The 26,998-nt window shown below is 39.5% G+C and overlaps 1 protein-coding gene across 6 annotated transcripts in view; it reads left to right on the top strand.

The window, feature by feature from the left end:
* The window catches only part of LOC136864377 (BLOC-2 complex member HPS3), a 360,759-nt gene that overhangs the window by 235,137 nt on the left and 98,624 nt on the right, over positions 1-26,998 (top strand). For all 6 annotated transcript variants that reach the window (XM_067141299.2, XM_068226258.1, XM_068226259.1 and 3 more), the window contains 2 exons: positions 8,360-8,586; positions 23,107-23,292. In XM_067141299.2, coding sequence (XP_066997400.2) covers positions 8,360-8,586; positions 23,107-23,292 — 413 coding nt within the window. The remainder of the gene's footprint in view (positions 1-8,359; positions 8,587-23,106; positions 23,293-26,998) is intronic.

Here is a 26,998-nt window from a genome sequence, read left to right as displayed (position 1 = left end):
TACACAATTTATCATCGTAACAAAAGTGAAGTAAATGTGTGACAAATGTTGTATTTACTTCCAAGCCCACTACTAGCCTGCAGAGTGATATTCTTCATGTTACAACCTTCCATTTGCAAAATTATAGATTCTATGCACTTTGTCACAAAGTGTCCGGCTACATGGCTAAATGGTTACCGTACTGGCCTTTGGTCACAGGAGTCCCGGTTTCGATTCCCGGCAGAGTCGGGAATTGTAATCATAATTAGTGAATTCCATTGGCACGGGGACTGGGTGTATGTGTGTATCCATAATCATTTCATCCTCATCACAGTGCAGGTCACCTACGGGCGTCAATTCAAAAGTCCTGCACCTGGCAAGCCGAACTTCTCCTTGGACACTTCCGACACTAACATCCATACGCAATTTCATCCTGTCACAATGTTATGCCCAGTAAAGTGTGACAGTAGAAGTAATATTACTGTATATGTTTACTGTAGGAATGCGATAAAACTGTTGTAGATACGTAAGTCCACTTATTTTGCAAAACAGTTACATTTTTATAGTTTTTGTGTCTTGGGTTCCATATTTCTTCTCTTTGAAGTACTGCATGAATAATTTCTTCTTCCATAACTTCAGAACAAGCTAGGTAACGCTAAGAAATTAACCAAAACTGCGCGTTGTCTGGCACTTCGCTTAGCTGTAAGGTAGGCGTTCAGCGCAGCAGAGCGCGGGCTGCGTGAACACCTGGCTTAGGAACAAATCACTGGTTATGCTTAGCGTGACGCTTAGTGTTGAGCAACACGTGACACACTATGCGAAGCGCGCTCTGTGTGCACGCGGCCTTACACCTGTCATCTTACAACTTGCAGGAATGTCTTTACTTTACAATATCATGCTGAAATCTGCATGAACCAAGATGTCAACATTTCGAACACTTGTTACACTGAATATGCAGGGTACCCTAGTTCCTACCTACAGACCATCATGCCAGTAGTCCAACCTGGCTATGTAACATTGAATAAAAACAGTCCTTTTCAGGACCAAATAAAAATTCACTCTTTGGAACAGGATGATATGTGGCCATATGTGCGTTAATCGAAAACAAAAGTGTACCAGCCTCTGAATCGAACCTACTACCAGACAGCTTGACTGATGCAACAGCAGTAATGCGTGATCTAGCCATCTTAGATATCGCAAGCTGTGGTGCATAGCTAGCACATTGTAGTCCTTATAGACTCTTTCTGTCCAAACGTAAGATAGTGTTATTTGCAGCTGTCATCGTTTTACACCTTCGTTATAGTTTAAGTAATAGAAGTAACACTGCCGCTAATGATTTCTACTGTATTCGCCAGCATTATATAAATGTTATAGTTGTACTAAGTCCATAAAGAAGCAGGTACTAATGTTTTCTGGATGACTGTGTTATACGCGTTAGTTGGGTGACCTACCTCTGAAAAAATAAGGGGCTGGTGAACCACCCGGTAGATCAAATATGTTGCTTTTGCCCCATTTCATAAGAATGTCCCTTTTTTTTTATTAATATTTTTTTTTTGTACATATTGGTTAATTCAACCCTAGGACTGAGTCATATATAGAAAGACAGGGAAAATGCAGTAACAGATCTTTGTGGGAAGAGGGAGAAGTAGAAAGAAAACAAAAAAGGACCAGATCTTCATATACTGCTGTCTTCAGATGCAATGGCTCTCACCTCCTCAATCCCAGTTTTTCTACACTCATTTCTTCTTAGCCCCTGAAGAGCTTGTTTCTGTTTCCCTGCATCTCCAGGAAGATGAGCTTCAACACTTGATGTAGGAAGTGTAGGATAAGAAGAAAGCTGTGTAAAGAAAGGAAGGGACAAAAGAGTAAAGTTGAATACAGATGATAAAAGATCAGGAACACAGAACAAACACAAAAGGAGAAAAGGAACCCAACGGGTCATTATAAGTAATGGAAATGAACAAACAAGTGCAAATCAAGTCATTATTATTGATTTAAGCCCACCAAGGAGCGCAGATGACTAGTTCTTCCTCGATGCTCTTCATTGTTTCCAATATCTCTTGAGCCCTGCTGATAACTTCTCCTTTCTCTCCTGTGAAAGGGGCTTCCGACTTCTAGGAACTCTAGGTGGTGGGGTCCAAGACTGTACCATAGCACAAAATTTGGAACGATCTTCTATATCAATGTCTGAAATCCCATTGCAGGATACCAGAACAAGATTTTAAAGTTTCAAACACTACAAATAGTTATATTGTTTTAATAAGACAACATAATATATAATGTTTTATATTCAAAAGAATTTTAATAGTTATTAAAATTAAGTCTGTTAGCAGTAAACAATAAGTGCAAGTTATAGAATAATGTTACCGGTTTTAACCTTGTTAAAAATGCGAACGAAACATGTCCTATGTTTTTAATAATTTAGCAATAAAATAAGGATGAGATCCTAATTTTATAATTGCTTTTAAAGTATTGAATAGGTGGAAATCAAAGTTTTTATTGTTCTCCTTTATCTGATATCCCAGCCGAATCCAAGTCCTTCTGTACTTCATTAAGCCACAAGTTTCCAGTCTTGTAGCTTTTAACCAAAGAGAAGATCTTCTTGGTAAACCTGTTGCTGTACATTCGTTGTAGGTGTCCGTAGAACTTAAGCCTCCTACGTCGCATGCTGGTATTGGCTGATTCTAACTGTCGATACAGCTCAGAGTTTGATTTAAGTCTGTAGGTTCCATCTGGGAGCAATCTTGGTCCATGAATTTTCCTGAGGATACGCCTTTCGGCTTTCTCTAGATCATCCATGGTGCCTTTTTTGTTCATCAGGAGGGTCTCTGAGGCATACAAACACTGTGGTCTGACAACAGTTTTGTAATGACAGATCTTAGCATTTTTCGAAATGCACCTCTTATTATAATGGTTGTGGGATAGTTGGTATGCTGCATTGAGTTTGTTACACCTTTCTAGGATGGATGTACCGTCTCTACCATTGGGGTGGACCCATTCACCGAGATAACGGAAGCAATTGACTCTCCCAATCATTCCATGTATGGTCGTCAAAGGGGGGTTTCCGGGGTGCCGAGTCTCAAAGTACTTAGTTTTGTTGTACGATATGTGTAATCCTGCCTTCACCGCTATCTCGTGCAGGGCTTCGATAGCAATGACAGCATCCTTAGAGTTGTTGGTTAGGATTGCAATGTCGTCTGCGAATGCTAGGCACCTGATCTCAATCTTTCGGGTCCCAGCTCCAATGGCAACTAGTTTGATTTCTAGATTCCTCAGTGTACATTCCCAGTTCTTGATGACTTTATCAAGCACTAGATTAAACAGAATGGGTGAGAGGCCATCACCCTGTCGTACTCCAGTTTTTATCTTGAAACTCCGAGATAGTTCTCCCCTGAACTTCACCTTAGATGTTGTATCCGTAAGAGTCTGTTGGATGAGGGTGCGTGTGTTGTAATCAACACCTCGTTCTTGCAGTACGGAGAAGAGTGTGTGGCAGTCGATGGAATCATAAGCTTTTTTAAAGTCGATGAAAACCACAGCGATGTTTATACTCCTTACTTGTTTTAGTTGGAGAATGGATTTTAGGTTGAAGATCTGCTTGGTACAGGACTGTCCCCGCCGAAATCCTCCTTGATATTCACCAATCGTTCGATCACATTGGCTTTCTACATTGTCCAGTAAAATCCTTGACAGCACTTTGTATGCTACTGACAGCAGAGATATTCCTCGGTAGTTGTTGACATCACTGCGGTCACCTTTTTTATGTAGAGGGTGTATGATAGCTGATTTCCAGTCATCAGGGATCCTGCCAGTCTCCCAGCAGTCGATCAAGATCTGGTGTATGGCATCTGTGATCGTATTTCCACCTGCTTTTAGAGCTTCCGCAATGATGCCATCTTCCCCGGGTGCCTTGCCGTTCTTAAGATGTCCGATGGCATTAGCAACTTGCTGCATTGTTGGTGGGTTAGATGGGAGGTGTATCTCTGGAGGATCTTCGCAATTGAGCAGCTGCTTAAAGTAGTTTGCCAAAAGTTCCACGTTCCGGCGGTTACAGGTGACCAACTCCCTGTCTGTATTCTTAAAGTGAAGACATTGTGGTTTATAACCCGAGAGTTCCTCTTTGAAGGCCCGATAAAAGTTTCTGGTGTTGTACATTTTGAATTCTTCATCTAACTTCTCCAGTCTTGACCGATCGTAAGATCTTTTCACACGTCTGATGGTCTTACTCAACAGCAGAGATATTCCTCGGTAGTTGTTGACATCACTGCGGTCACCTTCTTTATGTAAAGGGTGTATGATAGCTGATTTCCAGTCATCAGGGATCCTGCCAGTCTGATATGTTTTTGACATGCTCTATTGGTGAAAAATATCTAATTCCCTCCATTGGGAATTTAGAATTTTCCATTACTCGACAGTTTCCGCATCATTATGAAAATTTTCCAGTCTTCCTTTCGTTTAGTTGAGTACCACTTCGTCCACGCAGCGGCGCGCTCATCAACTGCAAGATCGCATTCAGTATTTCACCATCTATGTCGTCTCTTCCTTCGAGGTTGTCCGAGGTTATTGGTCGTTTCGCATATGGTGGACTTCAGTTGGTTCCAGTCTTTCATATCTTTTTGCAAGATGTCAGTTGCAAAATGTTCTTTATTCTCCGACAGGAATTGGGGATCAATCCTTGGTGGAACTGTGGTAGAAGGTATCTTTTGTTTGGGCAGTAATCTGGTCTTTATTTGTGTGAAGAAATGGTCAGAATCAACATTCCAACCTTTATGAACTCTGACATACATGATCTCTTTCCTGCATTTTACACTGATTGCAACATGATCGATTTGAAATGATCCTATAGCTGCGTTCGGTGATTGCCAGGTGGTCTGGTATTTTGCCTTTCTGGGGAAAACTGTAGACATGATCTTCAACTGATATAATCTACACAGTTCAATTAAGCGCTTGCCGTTGGTGTTTGTTCGTCTGTGTGCTGTGTAAGGCCCCAGTATATCTTGGTACTGTCGTTCTTTTCTCAGTTGAGCGTTGAAATCACCTACGAGTATTTTGACATGGTGACCGGGAATGTTACCGATCTCGTCTTCTAGCATCTGCCAGAAACTTTGGACCTTTTCAGGGTTCTTCCTATTGTCATCATTACCTGGAGCATGTGCATTTACAACAGAGTATCCCTTGTTGCCACATATTAGAGATAACACAGAGATGCATTCGCTAGCTGATGTAAATCCGATGACAGTATCCATTATATCACGTCATACTAAGAAAGCTGTACCAAAAACGCTGGAGCCATGAGTGTTCTTAGACGCTGGTTTCCCCTTGATTACTCTATAACCTTCTGACTCAAAAGCCACTTCATCAGTAAATCGGGTTTCTTGGACTGCTGTTATTGCAATTTTGCGCTTCCCCCTGCGGGTGTGGGACACACATGTAGAATACACCCGCGGTATCCCCTGCCTGTCGTAAGAGGCGACTACAAGGGGCGACCAAGGGATGATTGAATTAGAACCATGAAACTACTCTTGATTCGTACCATCATGCGGGGAACACCATGGGTTGCATGTACTTGCGAGTAGTATCACTAACTTGGTACGAAATAGGTTTGTGATTAGTTGCAGTAAAAAGCCTGGCCTGGTGGATTCCAGTACCCGTGCATTGTACCCATGTGGGCAACACCGCGGGTCTGGGCGTAGCCTGTGAGTTGTACCACTATATGAGTGACACCATGGGTCTGCGTTGCCTGTGATTAGTACTCACTATGTGAGGAACACCACGGGGCCCTTTGGACCGGCACCCGTGACTAGTACACCTAGGTGAGGAAACTCATCGGTTTGCGTTGGCTGTAAGTGGCGACATTGTGTGCGAAACACCATAGGTCTGCATTACCTGTACGAAGTACAATACTTGTGAGTAGTACCATCTTGTGTGGAACACCGTGAGTCTTTGCTACTTTTGATTAGTACCCCAATATGACAAATACCATGGTTCTACTTTACTCGCGACATGTACCATTCTGTGGCGCCTTAGTCGTGGATTTTGCACCCCTATTGACATCAAGAATCATTGTGCTTTATAAGTGGTCCCTTGGTCAGTAATACTATTATTCACAATTTTTTTTTTGTGTCTGATCCACTGTTCTTGTTTGTTTGTTTGTTTTTGTTTTTTTGTAGGGTTCATGTCCATCCATTCATTCTTCATGACATTTTTTATTTCATTTTGGTCAGTGGATGAATCTGAATTTTTTGTTATTTCATTTCGTACCATTAGGGGCCGATGACCTCAATGTTAGGCCCCTTTAAACAATAAGCATCATCATCATCATCATCAATTTTGCACTTATGCAGGATGTCGGTCAATTGCTTGAGTTTTCCGGTCTTACAGAGGGTTTGAATATTGATGGTTCCAAAGTGTGTGACAGTTTTGGGTCTCAATAGGTTGGTGATATTGGGGAACTCCGACTTTCCCCGCACGATCAGGTCAGGCTCCCCAGAATCCGAAGGCCTGAATGCGCGACCATTGGTGACGGGAGATTGGATACTCCCTGGGGTAGTGACATCTGCGTCGTTGTTTATCATCGTATGTGAACTAGTAAAGAAATTTACTAGGGGTGAAGACTAAACGCCTTCAGGGTTGGCCACTCCGAATCTTATTCAGGAGCGTTGATTACAATGGGGTCGCCACTCCCAAAGGCATTTTAGAGTTACTGCCAGCAATTATTTAGGCCGCCCCTTACATGGGGAACAGACGCCCTTGCAGCCGCCCCTGACATGGGAAACAGACGCTGCTGATATATATATATATATATATATATATCATATATGGTAAGATAGAAACATTGAAAGGAACACATAACAGGAAAAATACCATGAAAGGTCAATGTCAGAAGAAGGAGAAATGGAAAGGGAAAACACATAAGGACAAGGATGATCTCCACATTACTTGCACTTCCCACATCAAGAGTGAAGATGTTCGAGATGACCCCTAAATAAGTGTTGAAGCCACCCTCCTGATGAAGCTAGGAAGTACTGTAAAAACGAGCTTGTCTTGGGCTGATAAGAAATGGATGTAGAACTGGGATTGTTGAGGTTAGAGCCAATCTATGTGAAGACAGCAGTACATAAAGATTGCCCTTATCCTTTTGTGTTTTGTTATTTTGTTTATATTTCTTCCTCCTCCCACACTCACCTGTTGGGTTTTTCCTGTTTTGTGTTCCTTTCAATGTTCTTATCTCTCTATAAATGACCCAACCTTATAACCTTTAAGTATACCATGGAATGAGACATAATTTCTTCCATTCATTTTTTCTCCACTTGCCTTAGAGATTCTTGTTGGATCTAATATGGTATTTTAAAAAGTTATAACATTTTGACTGCTGTCCTTCAGCATTACTTAACCCCCTGGGGTATCGTATATTTTTTCTATTATGTACTACATTTTTTGCGAGCCTCCATGGCTCAGGCGACTGCGTGCTGGCCTCTCACCGCTGGATATTGTGGTTCAAATCCCGGTCACTCCATGTGAGATTTGGGCAGGACAAAGCAGAGGCGGGACAAGTTTTTCTTCGGGTACTTCAGTTTTTCCTGTCATCTTTCATTCCAGCACCACTCCCCACTGTCATTTCATTTCATCTGTCAGTCATTGATCATTGCCCCAGAGGAGTGTGACAGGCCTCGGCAACCGGTACAATTATTCATATCCTCGCCGCAAGTTGGGGGCTTCATTCATCCCATCCCTGACCCGGTCATTGACTGGAAAACAGGTTGTAGGTTTTCATTATCACTACATTTTTGCCTCTATAGTTCTGTGGGAAGATAACTTTTATAATTTGAGTGAAACCTATCTTAATTTTCATTTCTTGATTCCAGTTGCATATATATCTAGTCCCATAATACAGTTTCTGTTTTAAGTGAATATTTTACATTATGTGTCAATTAGCCTGCCTGGTGGCCATGATCGTTAAGGCATCAAGTCTATTTGGTCTGACACCATGATTAGCTAGTTCGAGTCCCATTGGTCAAAAAAAATTCACCATCAGTATATTTGCCGACAGGTTAGGACAGGTGGTTGTTTTTATACATTTTCTAATCACTAGATTGTGTGCCAAAAGCCTGGATTCAATTCCAGTTCTCTCCACAGTGTTCATGTGGAGTGAAGGCACGTGGTGCCATTGATATTGATTCATCCATTGGATGGAGGCATTAAGCTTTGAGCAGACTTCTTGGTGCTATTTGATAGGAGTAGGCTATGTGCTGGCACCAGGTTTCACCCTCTCCATTCTTCTTCTTATTGATTTCATCTAATTAACTCCTCTGATGATAAGTTGCCGCTTCTTAAAATTTGGATTTATGAACTTGAAATTCTTATTTCTATATCATTTCAGACGCAAGGTCTGATGAAGTACCTCAAGACCTGTTTACTCCTCATGAATCAGAATGCCAGCAGTGTCAATTTTACTCCTGCCATTCCAAGTTTTACCAACACATTGTTGGATTTATTTGAGCAGCATGATCCCAGTCAAGTGTCATGGCTTGTACTACAGTCCAGCTTTCTGCGAGAATATGCCACTGATAGAGTGCTTAACATAATGAAGAAACAGCTTAGCATCAGGTGAGAAGTATTTCTTGAGCATTGATATCCATTTCATAAATTATTAAATATAGATGTCAGTGTTAGTGATGATAATAATTTAAGTACTAACAGACTGTAGATTTTCAACACTTTCCTTTTAGTCTGACGTACTGTTATTCATTGATTGATTTTATTGTATTTTACATCCTAAACAGAATTTTCCTAAAATTCTTATAAATTCTTATAATATGAAGGTGTCAGGATTATAGAGGACACTAACTGATGTTTTATTAAAAATAAGTTAAGCACATTTCCTTGCATAATTTACATTTAGGAAGTATTCTACCATTTTCTTTTCAGTTCTACTTCTACTCGTATAAAGTCCAAGATCTTGATTTTGAGCTCTATCCCTTGTTGATTAGAATGCTGCTAACTGTGTAACCATTAGTAACGGGATGGCTTTTCACTGGAAAGTAAGGATACTACCTGTACTAGGCCACTAGTTTTGACTAATAGGAAGCTGTGCCTGCTTCAGGCAACCATCTGCAATTTCAAGAAAGGCTGGAATAATTTGGTGTAAATTGCTTTCTTGTGCTTATAATGAAGTATATATTTTTTTCTTCCTGGCCTCGAATTATTGAGGTCACACTCGGTGGTGATTTGGCCTAGTTTTTCTGCTGGATGTTGTTCTTGATACCAACACTGTGTGGGGGGATGTATTCATTATTGTGTGTTTCGGAGGTGGTTGGCAGTTTGATGTATTGTATGTACATGAAAAGTGTATTAAAACAAACACAAATATCCATATACAGTTAAAATCCCCAGTCCAGACGGGAATCATACCCGGGACCCTCTGAACCAAAGGCAGACCAGTACGCTGACTATTCAGCCAAAGAGCCGGACATATTCATATGGTAAATAAATTATAATTTTATGCCAAAGATCCCAATCTAATGCATCCCTAGCTTTACGATGGGTTGAAGTGGTTTTGTTCCTTGGGGGACTTCCTATATATCCACTGCATAAAAAGGTCCATAACCATGGTCAGGTATTTTTGGTGTTAATTATTCATAAATTTCATGAAAAATAAATAAAATATTGTGTTTATAGTTGAAAATATGGAAAAAAAATTCATGGAAATGTTGTGATAACTTTTAATACCACATAATGTTATTAAAGCAATGGATAATTTTTTCAAGGCAGTAACTAACAATTGCAACATGAGAAAGTAAATTTTTAAAATAGTAAATAATAAATTTTATCTTCTGAAAATCAATCCTACTCACTTATATTTGTATATTAAAATATGTGGAGCATACAACGAATTTGTACACAAAACAAAAGGTCTCACGTTTATGTTCATTTATCAGACATCAGCATACAATATGTGACAAAATTTTGCTCCTTCCTACTTCTTCTCAGATCTGATATTACAAGATTGTACTGTGAAAAGAAACTTTAGCAATCTTTGTTTGAAAGAGGTAACCACAATGACTGCATACACTTTTTAACAAATTCTTTAAACTCACCTCTTGCTTTCAATACTTCCAGTATGTCAGTTATATTGAGTGAAGATTTATGAATATCATCATCTATCAATGTCAGTGAATACATCGTTAGTTAATCTGCGTAACCTAGAAGGAAATCACATTTTTCACCACCATTTGGAAACTCCGGTAATTTTCTGAACATTGTTTTAATGGTTCATGGTGTTGGTTAGTGTAGTCACGTCCGAGTTTGTGAAATAAGGGCAAGGGCTTAGTGGCCTAGTAAGTGGTCCTGAGAGTCAGGATAGCAGTTGCTATGGAATAGGAGTGGGTAGGGCCTATATCTGACATATTCTGAATCGTGGCCCTCCTTGTGCTCAGGCGGTTAGGACTATGCAATCCACCGGTGGTCCGTAACCCATTCGAGGAGAGATCCTCACTTGGACTATGTATAAGTAAGGGTAGCATCCTGCTTCTCAGAATTTTCATCGAGCATGCTCAGAATGTTTTAATCAAGCCTTGAAGCTATGGGAGTAATGTAGTCCCACTATCATTTTACAGGTGAGGGATTCCTTGGAAACAACTTTGCGAACGAAATGGAATTTGATAGGGAGCTACGAATATTAATGGGGCTTATGAAGGAAAGAAAGTAGAACTGGTTGAGTTAGCAAAGAGGATACGTCTGGACGTGTTAGGAGTTAATGATATTTGGGTAAGGGAAGATAACGAGGAAGAGATACAAGATTATAAAATGTACTTGATGGGTATTAAAAAGAGAAGGGCAGAGTGTAGGGTAGGGCTGTTCATCAGGAATACTATTGCATGCAACATAGTTTCTCTTAGGCATGTAAATGAGCAAATGATATGGGTAGATTTGGCAGTTGGAGGAATTAGGACGAGAATTGTCTCAGTGTAATCGCCATGTGAGGGTGCAGATGAGGATGAAGTTGACAAGTGTTATGAAGCATTGAGTGACATCATAGTCGGGGTTAACAGCAAGGATAGAATAGTGCTAATGGGGTGACTTCAATGCGAGAGTTGGAAATCAAACTCAATGCGAATTAAAGGGTGATGGGTAAATGTAGAGAAGATATGGTAGCTAACAGGAATGAGAAGCATTTGCTAGACTTCTGTGCTAGTATGGGATTAGCAGTTATAAATTCATTATTCAAGCATAAGGCTATTCACCGCTAGAGATGGGAGCGTAGGGGCACCAGATTCATAATAGACTATATCATAACCGACTTTGAATTCAGGAAATATGTTGGGAATGTGAGGGCATTCTGTTTTTATTTTATTATACCGACCGCTATTTGATATGTAGTGAACTAAGTATCTCTAGGCCTAGGATAGAGAAAGCGAAATCTGTCTGTAGACGGATAAGGGTAGAAAATCTCCAGAACGAGGAAATTTGACAGAAGTATGTGGATATGATTAGTGAAAAATTCCAAACAGTGGACAGTAAGCAGGTTCAGGATATAGAAGGAGAATGGGTGGCATACAGGGATGCTGTTGTAGGAACAGCAAGGGAATGCGGGGAACACTGTGTGTAAAGATGGGAGAAAGTGAACCTCTTGGTGGAACGATGAAGTGTGAGCAGCTTGTAAATGTAAAAAGAAGTGGCTTCAAACAAGTACTAATGCAGACAGGGACTTGGCAGGTTCGATCCTGGCTCAGTCCGGTGGTATTTGAAGGTGCTCAAATACGCCAGCCTCATGTCAGTAGATTTACTGGCACGTAAAAGAACTCCTGTGGGACTAAATTCCGGCACCTCGGCGTCTCCGAAAACCGTTAAAGTAGTTAGTGGGACGTAAAGAAAATATTATTATTATTAATCAGTTGAACTCATAATAGATCCCAGGGAGTCACTGTAGAGGAGGAAGGATTATTTTGAAAATCTTCTCAACATAAAAGGGTATCTTCCTTGTGATGTCACAAACAACCAGCTCATGGGGAGCAGGACAATGATAATGGTGAAATTACAATTGATGAAGAGGAAAGGATGGAAAATAAACTCCATTGTCATAAAGCAATAGGAATAGATGAAATTAAATCTGAAATTGTGAAGTATAGTGGGAAGGCAGGGATAAAATGGCTTCATAGAGTAATAAGATTAGCATGGAGTGTTAGTAAGGTACCTTCAGATTGGACAAAAGCAGTAATTGCACGTATCTATAAGCAAGGGAACGGGAAGGATTGCAACAACTATTGAGGTATCTTATTAATCAGTATACCAAGCAAAGTGTTCACTGGCATCTTGGAAGGAAGGGTGCAGTCAGTGGTAGAGAAAGTTGGATGAAAACCAGTGTGGTTTCAGACCACAGAGGGGCTGTCAGGATCAGATTTTCAGTATGCAGCAAGTGATTGAAAAATGCTATGAGAGGAATAGACAGTTATGTTTGTTTTGTAGATCTAGGGAAAGCGTATGACACATTACCAAAGGAAAAGATGTTCACCGTACTGGGGGGACTATGGGATTAAGGGTAACTTATAAAATCAATCAAATGCATTTATATTGACAATAGGACTGCAATGAGAATTGACAGTAGAATGAATTCTTGGTTCCAGGTACTTACAGGGGTTAGTCAAGGCTGTAATTTTTCACCTTTATTGTTCATAGTTTACGTGGTTCATCTGCTGAAAGGTATAAAATGGCAGGGAGGGATTCAGTTAGGTGAAAATGTAGTAAGTAGTCTGGCCTATGCTGACGACCTGCTCTTAATGGCAGATTGTGCTAAAAGCCTGATTGAAAATAGGTGCAATATGTATGGTATGAAAACTAGCCTTTCTAAGACTAAATTGATTTCATACATACATACATTACATTATCATTATAGACTGTTATGCCTTTCAGCGTTCAGTCTGCAAGCCTCTGTGAATTTACTAAACGTCGCCACAATCCTCGATTTGCAAATAATGTTGTGACCTCATTTAGTTCTATACCTCTTATCTTTAAATTGTTAGAAACCGAGTCTAACCATCGTCGTCTTGGTCTACCTCTGCTTCTCTTACCCTCCATAGCAGAGTCCATTATTCTCCTAGGTAACCTATCCTCCTCCATTCGCCTCACATGACCCCAGCACCGAAGCTGGTTTATGCGCACAGCTTCATCCATCGAGTTCATTCCTAAATTAGCCTTTATCTCCTCATTCCGAGTACCCTCCTGCCATTGTTCCCACCTGTTTGTACCAGCAATCATTCTTGCTACTTTCATGTCTGTTACTTCTAACTTATGAATAAGATATCCTGAGTCCACCCAGCTTTCACTCCCGTAAAGCAAAGTTGGTCTGAAAACAGACTGATGTAAAGATAGTTTCGTCTGGGAGCTCACTTCCTTCTTACAGAATACTGTTGATCGCAGCTGCGAGCTCACTGCATTAGCTTTACGACACCTTGATTCAATCTCACTTACTATATTACCATCCTGGGAGAACACACAACCTAAATACTTGAAATTATCGACCTGTTCTAGCTTTGTATCACCCACCTGACCTTCAGTTCTGTTGAATTTCTTACCTACTGACATCAATTTAGTCTTCGAGAGGCTAATTTTCATACCATGCTCATTGCACCTATTTTCTAGTTCCCGGATATTAGACTGTAGGCTTTTGGCACAATCTGCCATTAGGACCAAATCGTCAGCATAGGCCAGACTGTTTACTACATTTCCACCTAATTGAATCCCTCCCTGCCATTTTATACCTTTCAGCAGATGATCCATGTAAACTACGAACAGCAAAGGTGAAAGATTACAGCCTTGTCTAACCCCTGTAAGGATCCTGAACCAAGAACTCATTCTACCATCAATTCTCACTGAAGCCCAATTGTCAACATAAATGCCTTCGATTGCTTTTAATAATCTGCCTTTAATTCCATAGTCCCCCAGTATGGCGAACATCTTTTCCCTTGGTACCCTGTCATAAGCTTTCTCTAGATCTACAAAACATAAACACAACTGCCTATTCCTCTCGTAGCATTTTTCAATTACCTGGGGCATACTGAAAATCTGATCCTGACAGCCTCTCTGTGGTCTGAAACCACACTGGTTTTCATCCAGTTTCCTCTCAACGACTGATCGCACCCTCCCTTCCAAGATGCCAGTGAATACTTTGCCAGGTATACTAATCAATGAGATACCTCGATAGTTGTTGCAATCCTTCCTGTTCCCTTGCTTATAGATAGGTGCAATTACTGCTTTTGCCCAATCTGAAGGTACCTTACCAACACTCCATGCTAATTTTACTACTCTATGAAGCCATTTCATCCCTGCCTTCCCACTATACTTCACCATTTCAGGTCTAATTTCATCTATTCCTGCTGCCTTATGACAATGGAGTTTATTTACCATCCTTTCCACATCCTCAAGCATAATTTCACCAACATTATTTTCCTCCTCCCCATTTGCTTGGCTGTTCACAACACCACCAGGATGATTTCCTTTTACATTGAGAAGATGTTCAAAACATTCCCTCCACCTCTCCAGTGATTCCCTGGGATCTATTATGAGTTCACCTGAATTACTCAAAACACTGTTCATTTTCTTTTTCCCTCCCTTCCTAAGATTCTTTATTACTGTCCAGAAAGGTTACCCTGCTGCTTGACCTAGCCTTTCCAAGTTGTTACCAAAATCTTCCCAGGACTTCTTTTTGGATTCAACAACTATTTGTTTCGCTCTGTTTCTTTCATCTACGTACAACTCCCTGTCTGCCTCGGCCCTTGTTTGGAGCCATTTTTGATAAGCCTTCTTTTTACGTTTACAAGCTGCTCTCACTTCATCATTCCACCAAGATGTTTACCTTTTCCCATCTTTACACACAGTTGTTCCTAGGCATTCCCTTGCTGTTTCTACTACAGCATCCCTGTATGCCACCCATTCACTTTCTATATCCTGAACCTGCTTACTGTCTACTGTTCGAAACTCCTCACTGATCATATCCATGTATTTCTGTCTAATTTCCTCGTCCTGGAGATTTTCTACCCTTATTCGTTTGCAGACAGAATTCATTTTCTCTACCCTAGGCCTAGAGATACTTAGTTCGCTACAGATCAGATAGTGGTCTGTATCATCGAAAAATCCGCGGAAACTCGTACATTCCTAACAGATTTCCTGAATTTGAAGTCGGTTAAGATATAGTCTATTATGGATCTGGTACCCCTAGCCTCCCATGTGTAGCGGTGAATAGCCTTATGATTGAAGAATGTATTCGTAACAGCTAAACCCATACTAGCACAGAAGTCCAGCAAACGCTTCCCATTCCCATTAGCTTCCATATCTTCCCCACATTTACCAATCACCCTTTCGTATCCTTCAGTTCTATTCCCAACTCTCGCATTGAAATCGCCCATTAGCACTATTCTATCCTTGCTGTTGATCCTGACCACGATGTCACTCAATGCTTCATAAAACTTGTCAACTTCATCCTCATTCGCACCCTCACATGGTGAGTACACGGACACAATTCTAGTCCTAATTCCTCCAACTGACAAATCTACCCACATCATTCGCTCATTTACGTGCCTAACAGAAACTATGTTGCGTGCAATGGTATTCCTGATAAAGAGCCCTACCCCAGACTCTGCCCTTCCCTTTCTAACACCCGTCAAGTACACTTTATAATCTCCTATATCTTCCTCGTTATCTCCCCTTACCCGAATATCACTTACTCCTAGCACATCCAGATGCATCCTCTTTGCTGACTCAGCCAGTTCTACTTTCTTTCTTCCATAAACCCCATTAATATTGATAGCTCCCCATCGAATTCCATTCGTTCGCCAAGTTGTTTCCAAAGAGTCCCTCGCCTGTCAAATGGGAGTGGGACTCCATTACTCCCATAGGTCCGAGGCTTGCTTAAAATGTTCTGAGCTCGGTAAATTCATGAAGCAGGATGCTGCCCTACTTGCACATAGTCCAAGTGAGGATCTCTCCTCTAACGGGTTATGGACCACCGGTGAATTGTATAGTCCTAGCCGCCTGAGCACAAGGAGGGCCAGGACTCAGAATATGTCCGAGATGCCCACTCCCATTCCATAGTAACTGGTATCCCGACTCTCAGGACCACTTACTAGGCCACTCAGCCGTTGCCCATGGTTCACGAACTAGGACGTGACTACAGTAACCCACAAACATGAACCATTTCATTAGGTAAGAAATCCAAGAGAATTGAATGTCAGACTTAGAATACAGAGCTGGAAAATGTAGATAATTTCGAGTATTTAGGTTGTGTGTTCTCCCAGGATGGTAGTATATTAAGTGAGATTGATTCAAGGTGCAGTAAAGCCAATGCAGTGACCTCACAGTTGCTATCAACAGTATTCTCTTAAGTAGGAAGTCAGCTTCCAGAATAAACTATATGGGAGTGAAAGCTGGGTGTACTCAGGATATCTTAATCATAAGCTAGAAGTAACAGACATGAAAGAAGCGAGAATTATTGCTGGAACAAACAAGTGGGAACAATGGCAGGAGGGTACTGAGAATGAGGAAATAAAGGCTAAGTTAGAAATGAACTCGATGGATCAAGCTGTACACACAAACCAGCTTCGGTGGTGGGGTCATGCGAGGCACATGGAAAATGATACATTACCTAGGAAAATAAAGGTCTCTGGTATGGAGGGTAAGAGGTGTAGAGGGAGACCAAGGCGACGATGGTTAGACTCAGTTTTCAATGATTTAAAGATAAGAGATATAGAACTAAACGAAGCCACAGAACTAGTTACAAATAGAGGATTGTGGCGATGATTAGTAAATTCACAGAGGCTTGCAGACTGAATGCTGAAAGGCATAACAGTCTGTAATGATGTATGTATGTATGTATGTTGATTTAAGCCTATCAAAATTATTCACCCCAATCTTAGAAAGCTATTTTGTTGGTTCAAAAATATAATCTAGTGCTTGAAATATCTCAGTATTACGTTCATCATTCAGTAGCTTGTCTTCTAGCTTTTTAAGCGTTAATTCAGCACATACTTGTAATGAATTGTAAACTTTGGCTCGATTCTTATAATCAACAACTTAAATTAATTTATTATTTTTATCATCAAACTGGCGACACTGTATTAGTTCACATTTGCTTTTTGGAAATTCATTTCGTGAAATTAATAAGTGTACTCCTTGTTTCATACTTGTCTGAAACTCTAATATGGGTTATTTAATCAAGTTGCAATTCAAAGCAACAATGGAAGCCTGAATTTGCAGAATTGTACATTTGTCTGGATTACAAAAATATTCCTGTACTAAATTTTGACCTTGAGGTGATAGTGGATTTTACTAATTGAAAAGTTCCACAATTGCTTCAAAATATTTAAACAGATATTCCACGGAATTAAACCAACTTGATCATCTTGTCATGACAGGAATAGGAAACAATTTTGGTGTGAAGTCAGGATAGTTTTCCACAACAGATATATTATACTGTGATTTGATTTTCTTTGCGTTTCTAAAAACACCTTTTAGACCTGAAATCATACAGTTAATATCTTTCTGATTTTTCTGCCATATTTCTCCTAAGAGATTAAACTTATGACACCAGCATGTGAAACCCAATCAAATGATCTTCTATTAGTACTTTGAGAGTTTGTACACATTTCAGCATGTAAGCGGCACTGTCTATACAAATTGCTTCTACATTTGAATAATTAATATTTAAATCATTAATTGTGTTTATTACCGTTTGGCTTGTTGTGGTGGCATTTGCTGCTTCTAGAAATGAGCACAATCCAAGATAAAGTTTCTGATCTGATTTCGCTTCTACGGTTCCAATAAAGACCGCAAATACACAATTAGTATTAGATTTGGTCATTTCATCACAAAACATTGTGACTGGTTTGTCTTCAGCAATATTGGTCCAAGTTTCTACAGCGCATTTTAGTATATATTCCGACCTCAACCAGCTTGCAGTGGGAAGATCTCCAGACCCTTGTACATACTTCCTCATCCGCGCCCACACTGGAGGTTGGTCCACTTTTGTAGGGGAATATTAGCCTCCATCCCACACCTCCCTTTAGTTTATTTTAAAGTGGCCTATATTAAATACCAGTAACGTAGCCAGAAAAATATGAAGTTCTACCATCCGTTGCTGTCACTTTTGGCCATATTACAGATACACACGGCGTAAATATAGCACTAAAAGTGGTACGATTAGGAAGTATCTCATTACCACTAACCTAAAAGAAGCTGGTTTTGCTATTCAATTTTGCATTTTGGGTTCTAACCCCCCACCCCTCCCCCTGGCTACGCTACTGTTAAATGGATGATAGGAAAAACTTAAAACGGTCCACCTTTTCAATACAAAAATGTTATATTTATTTATAACATGTATTTGCACTTGGAACTAGTTTCGACGCTGTGTTTGCGTCATCATCAGCCAAAATGTGGGAAATAGGCAAGATGTAGGCATTTATATTACACAAGGCGTTACTTTAAACAATACACATCTTAAGAGGAAATAAAAACAGGGAAGAATATAGAAACAAATGAATCGTTGAGAAAGCAAAAGTTATACATATTAAAAATAACCTTAACCACACATCTTGTAGTGCGAAAATATTCACCTTGAATGATTCCTGAATACAAAACGCACGCGCACACATTTCTGAAGAGCCAGCAGGCAGGAAAAAGTAAAGTGAAACCTTAAGAGTTCTTCTGAGAAGAGTTCATCATTTTTTCTATGTTCCGACTGACTAATGAAGTCTCCCTTGAGTTCCTGATAAACATACACAACAGGAAATTCTCCTTCACTCTCAACAATAGCTCTAAAGACCAACGGTAAAATTTTTATTTTAAATATTGTGCAGAGACGTGAAAGCATGATTTTGAACATGATATAACTCCTTCATATAACCCAGTTTTTTATACAAGGTGTTGCATTAAATAACACACATCTTACGAGGAGATAAAAACAGGGATGAATGTAGAAACACATGCATCTTTGAGAAAGCAAGTTATACATATTAAAAATAAGCTTAACCACATAACTTGCAGTGCGAAAATATTTGCCTTGAATGATTCCTGAATACAAAACGCGCGCGCACACACTTCTACAGAGCCAGCAGGCAGGAAAAAGTAAGGTGAAACCTTAAGAGTTCTTCTGAGAAGAGTTCATCATTTTTTCTATGTTCCGACTAACTAATGAAGTCTTCCTTGAGTTCCTGATAAACATACACAACAGGAAATCCTCCTTCACTCTCAACAATAGCTATAAAGACCACGGTAAATTTCATTTTAAATATTGTGCAGAGACGTGAAAACATGATCTTGAATATAATATAACTCCTTCATTTAACCCAATTTTTTACACAAGGTGTTACATTAAAAAATACACATCTTACGAGGAGATAAAAGCAGGGACGAATGTAGAAACAAATGCATCATTGAGAAAGCCAAAATTATACATATTAAAAATAAGTTTAACCACACAACTTGCAGTGCGAAAATATTTGCCTTGAATGATTCCTGAATACAAGATGCACGCGCACACATTTCTAAAGAGCCAGCAGGTAGGAAAAAGTAAGGTGAAACCTTAAGAGTTCTTCTGAGAAGAGTTCATCGTTCTTTCTATGTTCCGACTAATTAATGAAGTCTCCCTTGAGTTCCTGAGAAACATACACAACAGGAAATTCTCCTTAACTCTCAACAATAGCTATAAAAGACCAACGGTAAATTGTATTTTAAATACTGTGCAGAGATGTGGAAGCATGATCTTGAACATGATATAACTTCTTCATTTAACCACCTTTGAAAGTTTCTCTCTATATTACATAGCTTCATTAACACACCATTCTGTAGATGCACAAAATAATAATAATCTTGTAATCTTCACAGGTCCGGTATTCAGCTCGACAAGAATATAAAATAGGTATTAAGGAATACTTTGTTGAGAGTGTGGAGGTTGACTGTGCCAGTATTTGTGGTGTATTACTGTTAAATGGCGTAATATACAAATGACAAAATGCAGCTTACATTGAGGAACATTTTTATTGTGCTCATTATGAACTCATATTTTTCTTGTTTTATTCTTTTCTGCATCCGAAGACTTTCTTCAATGTAACTCTGTCTTTTTGGAGCAGAACCCTGTGAACTCGTTAGCTGAACATGATTTAAATGTCACCTATCTGTGTCGGTGCGACGTAAAGCAACTAGCAAAAAAAAAAATTTAAATGTCCTTTACTTTGAATATGCTTTTCACATGAATCGCGCCTTTTCCACTCTACTCATGTATTACAATGTTTACACATTAATTCAAAATGATGGACCCAATTTCATAAATTTATTCTATGAAATCTAATGAACATATCATACTGTGCGATATGCGCAAAGAAAGGCAAACTCTCAAAGTTTAGTTGAGTTTAATATTAATGTTATTTGCTTTACGTCCCACTAACTGCTTTTATGGTTTTCGGAGACGCCGAGGTGCTGGAATTTAGTCCCGCAGGAGTTCTTTTACGTTCCAGTAAATCTACCGACACGAGGCTGATGTATTTGAGCACCTTCAAATACCACCGGACTGAGCCAGGATAGAACCTGCCAAGTTGGGGTCAGAAACCCAGCGCCTCAGCCGTCTGAGCCACGCAGCCCGGCCGTTGAGTTTAGATTTCATCCCACGTGGTTTCATTTTCAGCCGTTACGAGCACGCAGGAAGCGAGTAAAGAAAATGGCTGCGGCTGGAGAGCAGAAGTCGTTCTGTGTGCTTGATTACCGTATAAACAAGTCTGTGATTAGTGTTCAACGGCATTTCCGTACCAGGTATGGAAGAGACCCGCGTACTGGAAAAGCCATTCGTGCGTGGTATGCAAAATTCAGAGACGCGGGCTGCATCTGTAAGCGAAAGTCGACTGTCCTTCGACCGGAAGACAGTGGAACGTATTCGCGCCAGTTTCGTGCAGAGTCTGCAGAAGTCCACCTACCGGGCAGCGAGGCAACTTGAACTTCCACAGACAACTGTTTGGAGCATTCTGCGGAAACGTTTACGAATGAAACCCTACCGCTTGCAACTGGTGCAGGCCTTAAAAGACACTGATTATGCTGCTCGAGCGTCCTTCTGTGCTGAGTTTCTCGCATTAATGGAAGAGGATGGGTTCTCCGAAAGGGTAATTTTCAGTGATGAAGCAACTTTTCACCTTTCCGGGACTGTGAATAGACACAACGTAAGGATCTAGGGAACTTCTAATCGCTATCAAGTTGTGGAACACCAACGCAATTCTCCCAAGGTGAATGTGTTTTGTGCCATTTGCCATGCGAAGGTCTATGGACCCTTTTTCTTCATTGAACCTTCTGTGACAGGAAATGTTTTTCTTGATATGCTGCAACAATGGCTCCTGCCACAGCTCGAAGAGGATAGTGCTGATTTCATCCTTCAACTGGATGGTGCCCCTCTGCATTACCATGGCAACGTTCGGAGCCATCTCAACGAGATATTGGCACAACGCTTGATAGGTCGTGCATCTCAGGAGGATTGAACTCTCATTCGTTGGCCACCTCATTCCCCCGACTTAACCCCATGTGATTCCTTCTTGTGGGGTTTCATAAAGGATCATGTTTACGTACCACTTCTTCCACTAACATTGGACAACCTTCGTGCTCGCATCACAGCAGCCATCGCAGATATTGACCGTGACACACTACACAAGGTTTGGCAGGAGATAGACTATTGGCTTGATGTTTGTCGTGTTATGCGAGGTGCTTACATAGAACACTTGTGATAAGACTGAAAAAAACTTTGAGAGTTTACCATTCTTAGCACATGTCTCACATTATGATATGTTTATTAGATTTCACAATAAATTTATGAAATCGGATCAATCATTTTGAATTGCCTGCATATTACTAGTAATACCACCTGCCACGAAACTATGTTTCTTGAATTTGTTAGCCCAAGAGGTAGTACTGACTTCATGATTTCTTCCCATCTTGGCCAGAAAGATGGGAGCATACTGTTCTAATGTGTGGAGCAAGTTGACCAGAAATAGTTCTCAACTTGTCAGAAATGTTGAAATACACCTTAATTAGTGTGTTCTTGGAAATCTGATTTTATCTCTTCCTCATGGATTGTGTAAACAGGACTGGAATGCCATTCTCGGTTCACCATTCCTGCTTTTATAAAATTGTAAGAATAACAAAAGAGTGATAATGGATGCAGAAGCAAAGGGGAAACCCAAGAAAATAATAGAAGTTCTTGTGGTCGAGTTGTGCTTTCCCTTGCTCTTGCGGCTAATAAATAATAATAACTTAAAAACTAATATTATTCCTAAATACACAAAATGAAATGAATTTTAAGCAAAATGCCACTTTTTTGTTTTTATCGTAAAAATTACTATTTTTATAGAAACGGACGTCCGGCTCCATGACTGAACATGCTGGCCTTTGGTGCAGGGGGTCCTGGGTTCGATTCCCGGCCGGGTCGGTGATTTCAACCTTAAATGTTTAATTCTCTTGGCTCGGGGACTGGGTGTTTTTGCTGTCCCCAACATCCCTGCAACTCACACACCACACATAAAACTATCCTCCACCACAATAACACGCAGTTACTTACATATGGCAGATGCCGCCCACCCTCATCGTAGGGTCTGCCTTACAGGGGCTGCACTCAGCTAGAAGTAGCCACACAAAATTATTATTATAGAAACGGACATTACTTGTTAAAAAAAAAAAAAAAAAAAAAAAGAAGTAAAATTAGAGTCATGAATTGTTCACATTTGTGATCAATCGTGCAAATGCGTCTTGCTGCATCTTTCCATTACATTTTGCGTTTATCGCTAAAAAAGAACTGGCCCTGACCATAACATGTCATTGCTTGTATAGCTTCTTGTTCTATATGCTCATTTAATATGATTTGCCAATTTCATTGCACATACTTCCATTCAAAATGTTTTAAATTTCATGGGAATAATGGGAATATTGATATGGTTGTTATATATAAGTACTATAAGTACTACAGTATGGCACATTTGTACCTGGGAGCAATATCCTACCATCTGCTACCATACTGTAAAAAAAATTCTCATTGTTGAAATTTGCACTTTGTAATTTTTGTTCATTTTACTGCACGTTTTTAATGAAATACACTTTTTATATTTTTAGGCCTGTACCCAATCCCAGTGATGCTGTTGCACTTGTCTTGCTATGCATTCAGAAAGGTTCTCCTGAGCAAGCTGTGGCAGTTCTCAACTCTATTTCATCCAGTCAGTTGGAGGATATTCTCTTAACAAACAGTGGATTACTATTTGATACAACACCATCTGTGTCACTGACAAGCTCCTCTATGAGGTTAGAATCTATGCATCACAATGTAAATATAATACAATATGGCCTGAAACAATTTATGAAAAGAAAAAAAAAAAAGTTGATTAAGGAATACATTCATTACCTTTATAACCTATCAGAAGATAATATGCTCTATGTATGCACCATCCAACTCCAGGTAACTCTCATTGAGTTGTCTTTGAACTGTGATTCCTTTTCAGGTATCTTTAATTTGTTTTATTTCCTTTCCTGTATAAAAAGGAGGGGAAACAAACTACAATTTTGCCTCGCGCCTTTCTAGAGAGTTGCTTCTCCTTCATGTCCATTGTTTCTTTCTACTGTACTGCATTTTGATTTTTGTACAGAGTGTAGATAACACTGTTTTTTTCTCTGTGCTTTTTCCCGATCATCTTCAGAATCTCAATCTGTCTTATCAGATACTTTTCCAGACCCTTCCTTCATTATACACTTAGTTAAAACCCATTAATTATTAGATCTTCACTAGTTATAAGTATCTACTCAATTTTTATTATGGGTAAAATAAATGTTTGGTATGTTTAAAATCCAGCTAAATGTATGCTTCACCGAGCTTGATAGCTGCAGTCTCAGCCAGTATCCAGTATTCGGGAGATAGTGGGTTCGAACCCCACTGTAGACAGCCCTGAAGATGGTTTTCTGCGGTTTCCCCATTTTCACACCAGGCAAATGCTGGGGCTGTACCTTAATTAAGGCCACGGACGCTTCCTTCCCACTCCTAGCCCTTTCCTATCCCATCCTATCTGTGTCGGTGCGACGTAAAAACAGCTTGCAAAAAAAATGTATGCTCTGACAGAAGAAAGACTTGTTATCCTCTGTTCCGTCATGTAAAAAAAAAAAAATTTTGTAGATAGATAGGTGGCTCCCCTGGCTCATTAATTAACCCATTGGTAGAGGCACTTGTTTGTGGTGAAAATGTTTGCCCAATCTTGTAATTTTTTAAAGGTTATTTCAGTACATTTTTTGCTATTTTTTCGTCAATAATTTCATTGAATTTTATTTCTTTTTCTCAGCAAAAAAAGTCTAATCTAAAAGATAGCATATTTTCAATAAAACATCATATTTTATTTTTACATACAGTATATTTAAGATAAAATGAAAGCTATGCTTCTGCTAAGAACACATATTACACATACCAAAGCATGGATGTTTGAAAAATTTCATCTTGCCACTTTAACAAGCAGGGCCTAGCCTAGCCTACATACAGTATATAATTTGCACGGCAGAGATACCATGAGTTCCATAATCTTTGGAGTCAGAGCTGTTGTCCTATAAACATTACTTTCTACAGCTTCCATATTCTGATTTCAGGGAAAGAAAAATGGCAATCACGACAATATCTTTACCTACTCTACATGAACTACCAACTAGATCCATGAACACTGTGTATTGGTCAAGATATTCTGATGTTGAAAATTCTCATAGGATGGGAAATTGCTTTATGAGATGACATACTTCATTTTCTGAATCACCTCTCATTATGCTTCTTGGATCAAAGAGTTATTCCACTTATTTTCATCAATAATTTTGTGATTTTGCTTAAAAGGTGAAGAGTTTTGCGTTGTGAGCTGAATTTTTAATATTTTGCAAATATTTTGTGATTTTGCACATTACAAAGAACAGGTCCCTCCACTTATTGGCTTAAGCTGTAAACATATTATTTAAATAAGAAATAACACCAGTTTTGTATTTTTTAAGTGAAATAACACAAAGACCTACAAACATTCTGTTCACTATAAAATAATGTTGTGTTTGTGTGAAGTATCTGTTTATTATTCAAACTGAGGTATTTATGAAACATTCTTTATATGGCTTATTTTTTTAAATGTGATCTTTAGAATTTTTATGGTTTTTTTCTCAGACAGAGGTATTAATCACCACACATCTCTGGTCATTCTGAATGGAACTAGAATATGGACTTTTGAATAATCTAATGGAGCACATTAACCCCTCAGCATCGCAGCCATTTAAAGAGCTTCCTACCTCGCGGCGGGATGAGATTTCAACTACGCGCGACTGAAATACATCGATTCACTTCAAGCGTTACTACAAGTATAAGAGTAACCCGATATTCACGAAATTATGAATTCCTTATGATGGAACTATGCAAATGCAGATAATTACATAATTGTTTCACATTTCCGTAGTAATTTAGTTTTGTGTGATAGAGTTTGAAGCACTCTTCGAGACAGAGACCCAAATCACACTCCTGGCAGCAGTACACCGACGTCTTCTTTTCGCCTTGTTTTGGACACACTATACAACGTCTCTGAGGTTTGGATTTCTCACTCCTGGGTGCTAATTTCCTGATAAAATGTCTTTCCTGCAACCTTGGAACTGTATTATCTGATGCGCGCCGGCCTTGATTATTTCGTTCCCCGCCTGAGCGAGCGTATTTTGTAAACAAACCTTCCATCAGCAGAATCCGATAAGATAACGGCTCAATGTTTGTCCCTGTGACTTGTTTGAATATTATTAGAGAATTTAGGAATCAGAATTCACTGTTGAAAACTTTCCTTTGACCTATATAATTATCCATAGTCTCCCACACGAAATTTCCAAGTACTGGTTCCTCCTCATCGTCACTCTCATCATTTACCACTGCATCCCCCACAGCCAAATCATCTATTTCATGATCACTACTGCTAATACTGTCACTGCTACGTCTGACTAAACTTTCATCTGAATTATACAATATTTCAAGCACGTTACTGTCAGTCAAACCTCGGGTGGAGCTAGCCATTGAGCGCGGCGCGTCATACGGGCTGATGAAGCTGCAGCGAGACTGAAAGCAGCAGGATGAAACTGAATGAGGGGGATAATATTTATGACGAAACAAACCAAGTCAATACATATTTCGGATAAAAGGTCGAGACATCGTCTGTCAAACGAGATACATACCATGAACAACTGGTTCTCGTATCGTATGACAGAAAGCAGCACTAACTCATGCCTACACAGAGCGCTCGTGGAGAGTTACGAAAATATTACAAGCCGAGAAATAAAGACAAATACAATAAATAAACCACACTCTCAGTGTAAAAATAGAGCAAAGAACATCACATGAAAAGACAAACTTCTCAGATCATCATTTCTTTATTTTATTCTTTGGGAAAGAATGAAGCAAACAGACTTTTAAAAAGCAGAGATTAGTGCTCAGACTTACTTGACAAATACTTATCCTTGCAAAAACAACTACATTTTAACAATTTTCAGTTCTTATTTACAACATTGATAAACCTGAAAATATCTTCTTGGAAACAAAACAATTTGCATATCCGTAACTTCAAAACTCTTTGCGCTGTAGCCGTAAATTTGAAACCATGTATGGGTCAATACCACGTATAGAGGTCGGCGGCTACAGAAGAAAAGAGGGTCTATACCACGTATAGAGGTCGGCGCTGAGGGGTTAATAATTTCAAAATTCCATTTTAAAAAATCAAATTGCTCTTACATATGCTTTTATTGGGCGATAGCTCCGGCTAGTACAGGTAAAGAAAGGAGGAGGAGTAAAGTGATGATAGCTAATACTAGTTTAAACTCAAATAATACAAAATGTTGATATGTCTGCTATGGCTCTGCTAATGTTTCCAGTAATGCACAAAATAATTTTCTCCACTGTAACATGAAAACCTCTATATAGTATAGTTCCATAGTGTCTGCTGCAAGCCATTCTGGACATCTTCAGTAACTT

This window comes from Anabrus simplex, chromosome 2 (assembly GCF_040414725.1).
Source record: "Anabrus simplex isolate iqAnaSimp1 chromosome 2, ASM4041472v1, whole genome shotgun sequence".
NCBI classification, from domain to species: domain Eukaryota; kingdom Metazoa; phylum Arthropoda; class Insecta; order Orthoptera; family Tettigoniidae; genus Anabrus; species Anabrus simplex.
The sequence above is the reverse complement of the archived record's forward strand: the minus strand, read 5'-3'. Positions and strand labels throughout refer to the sequence as shown.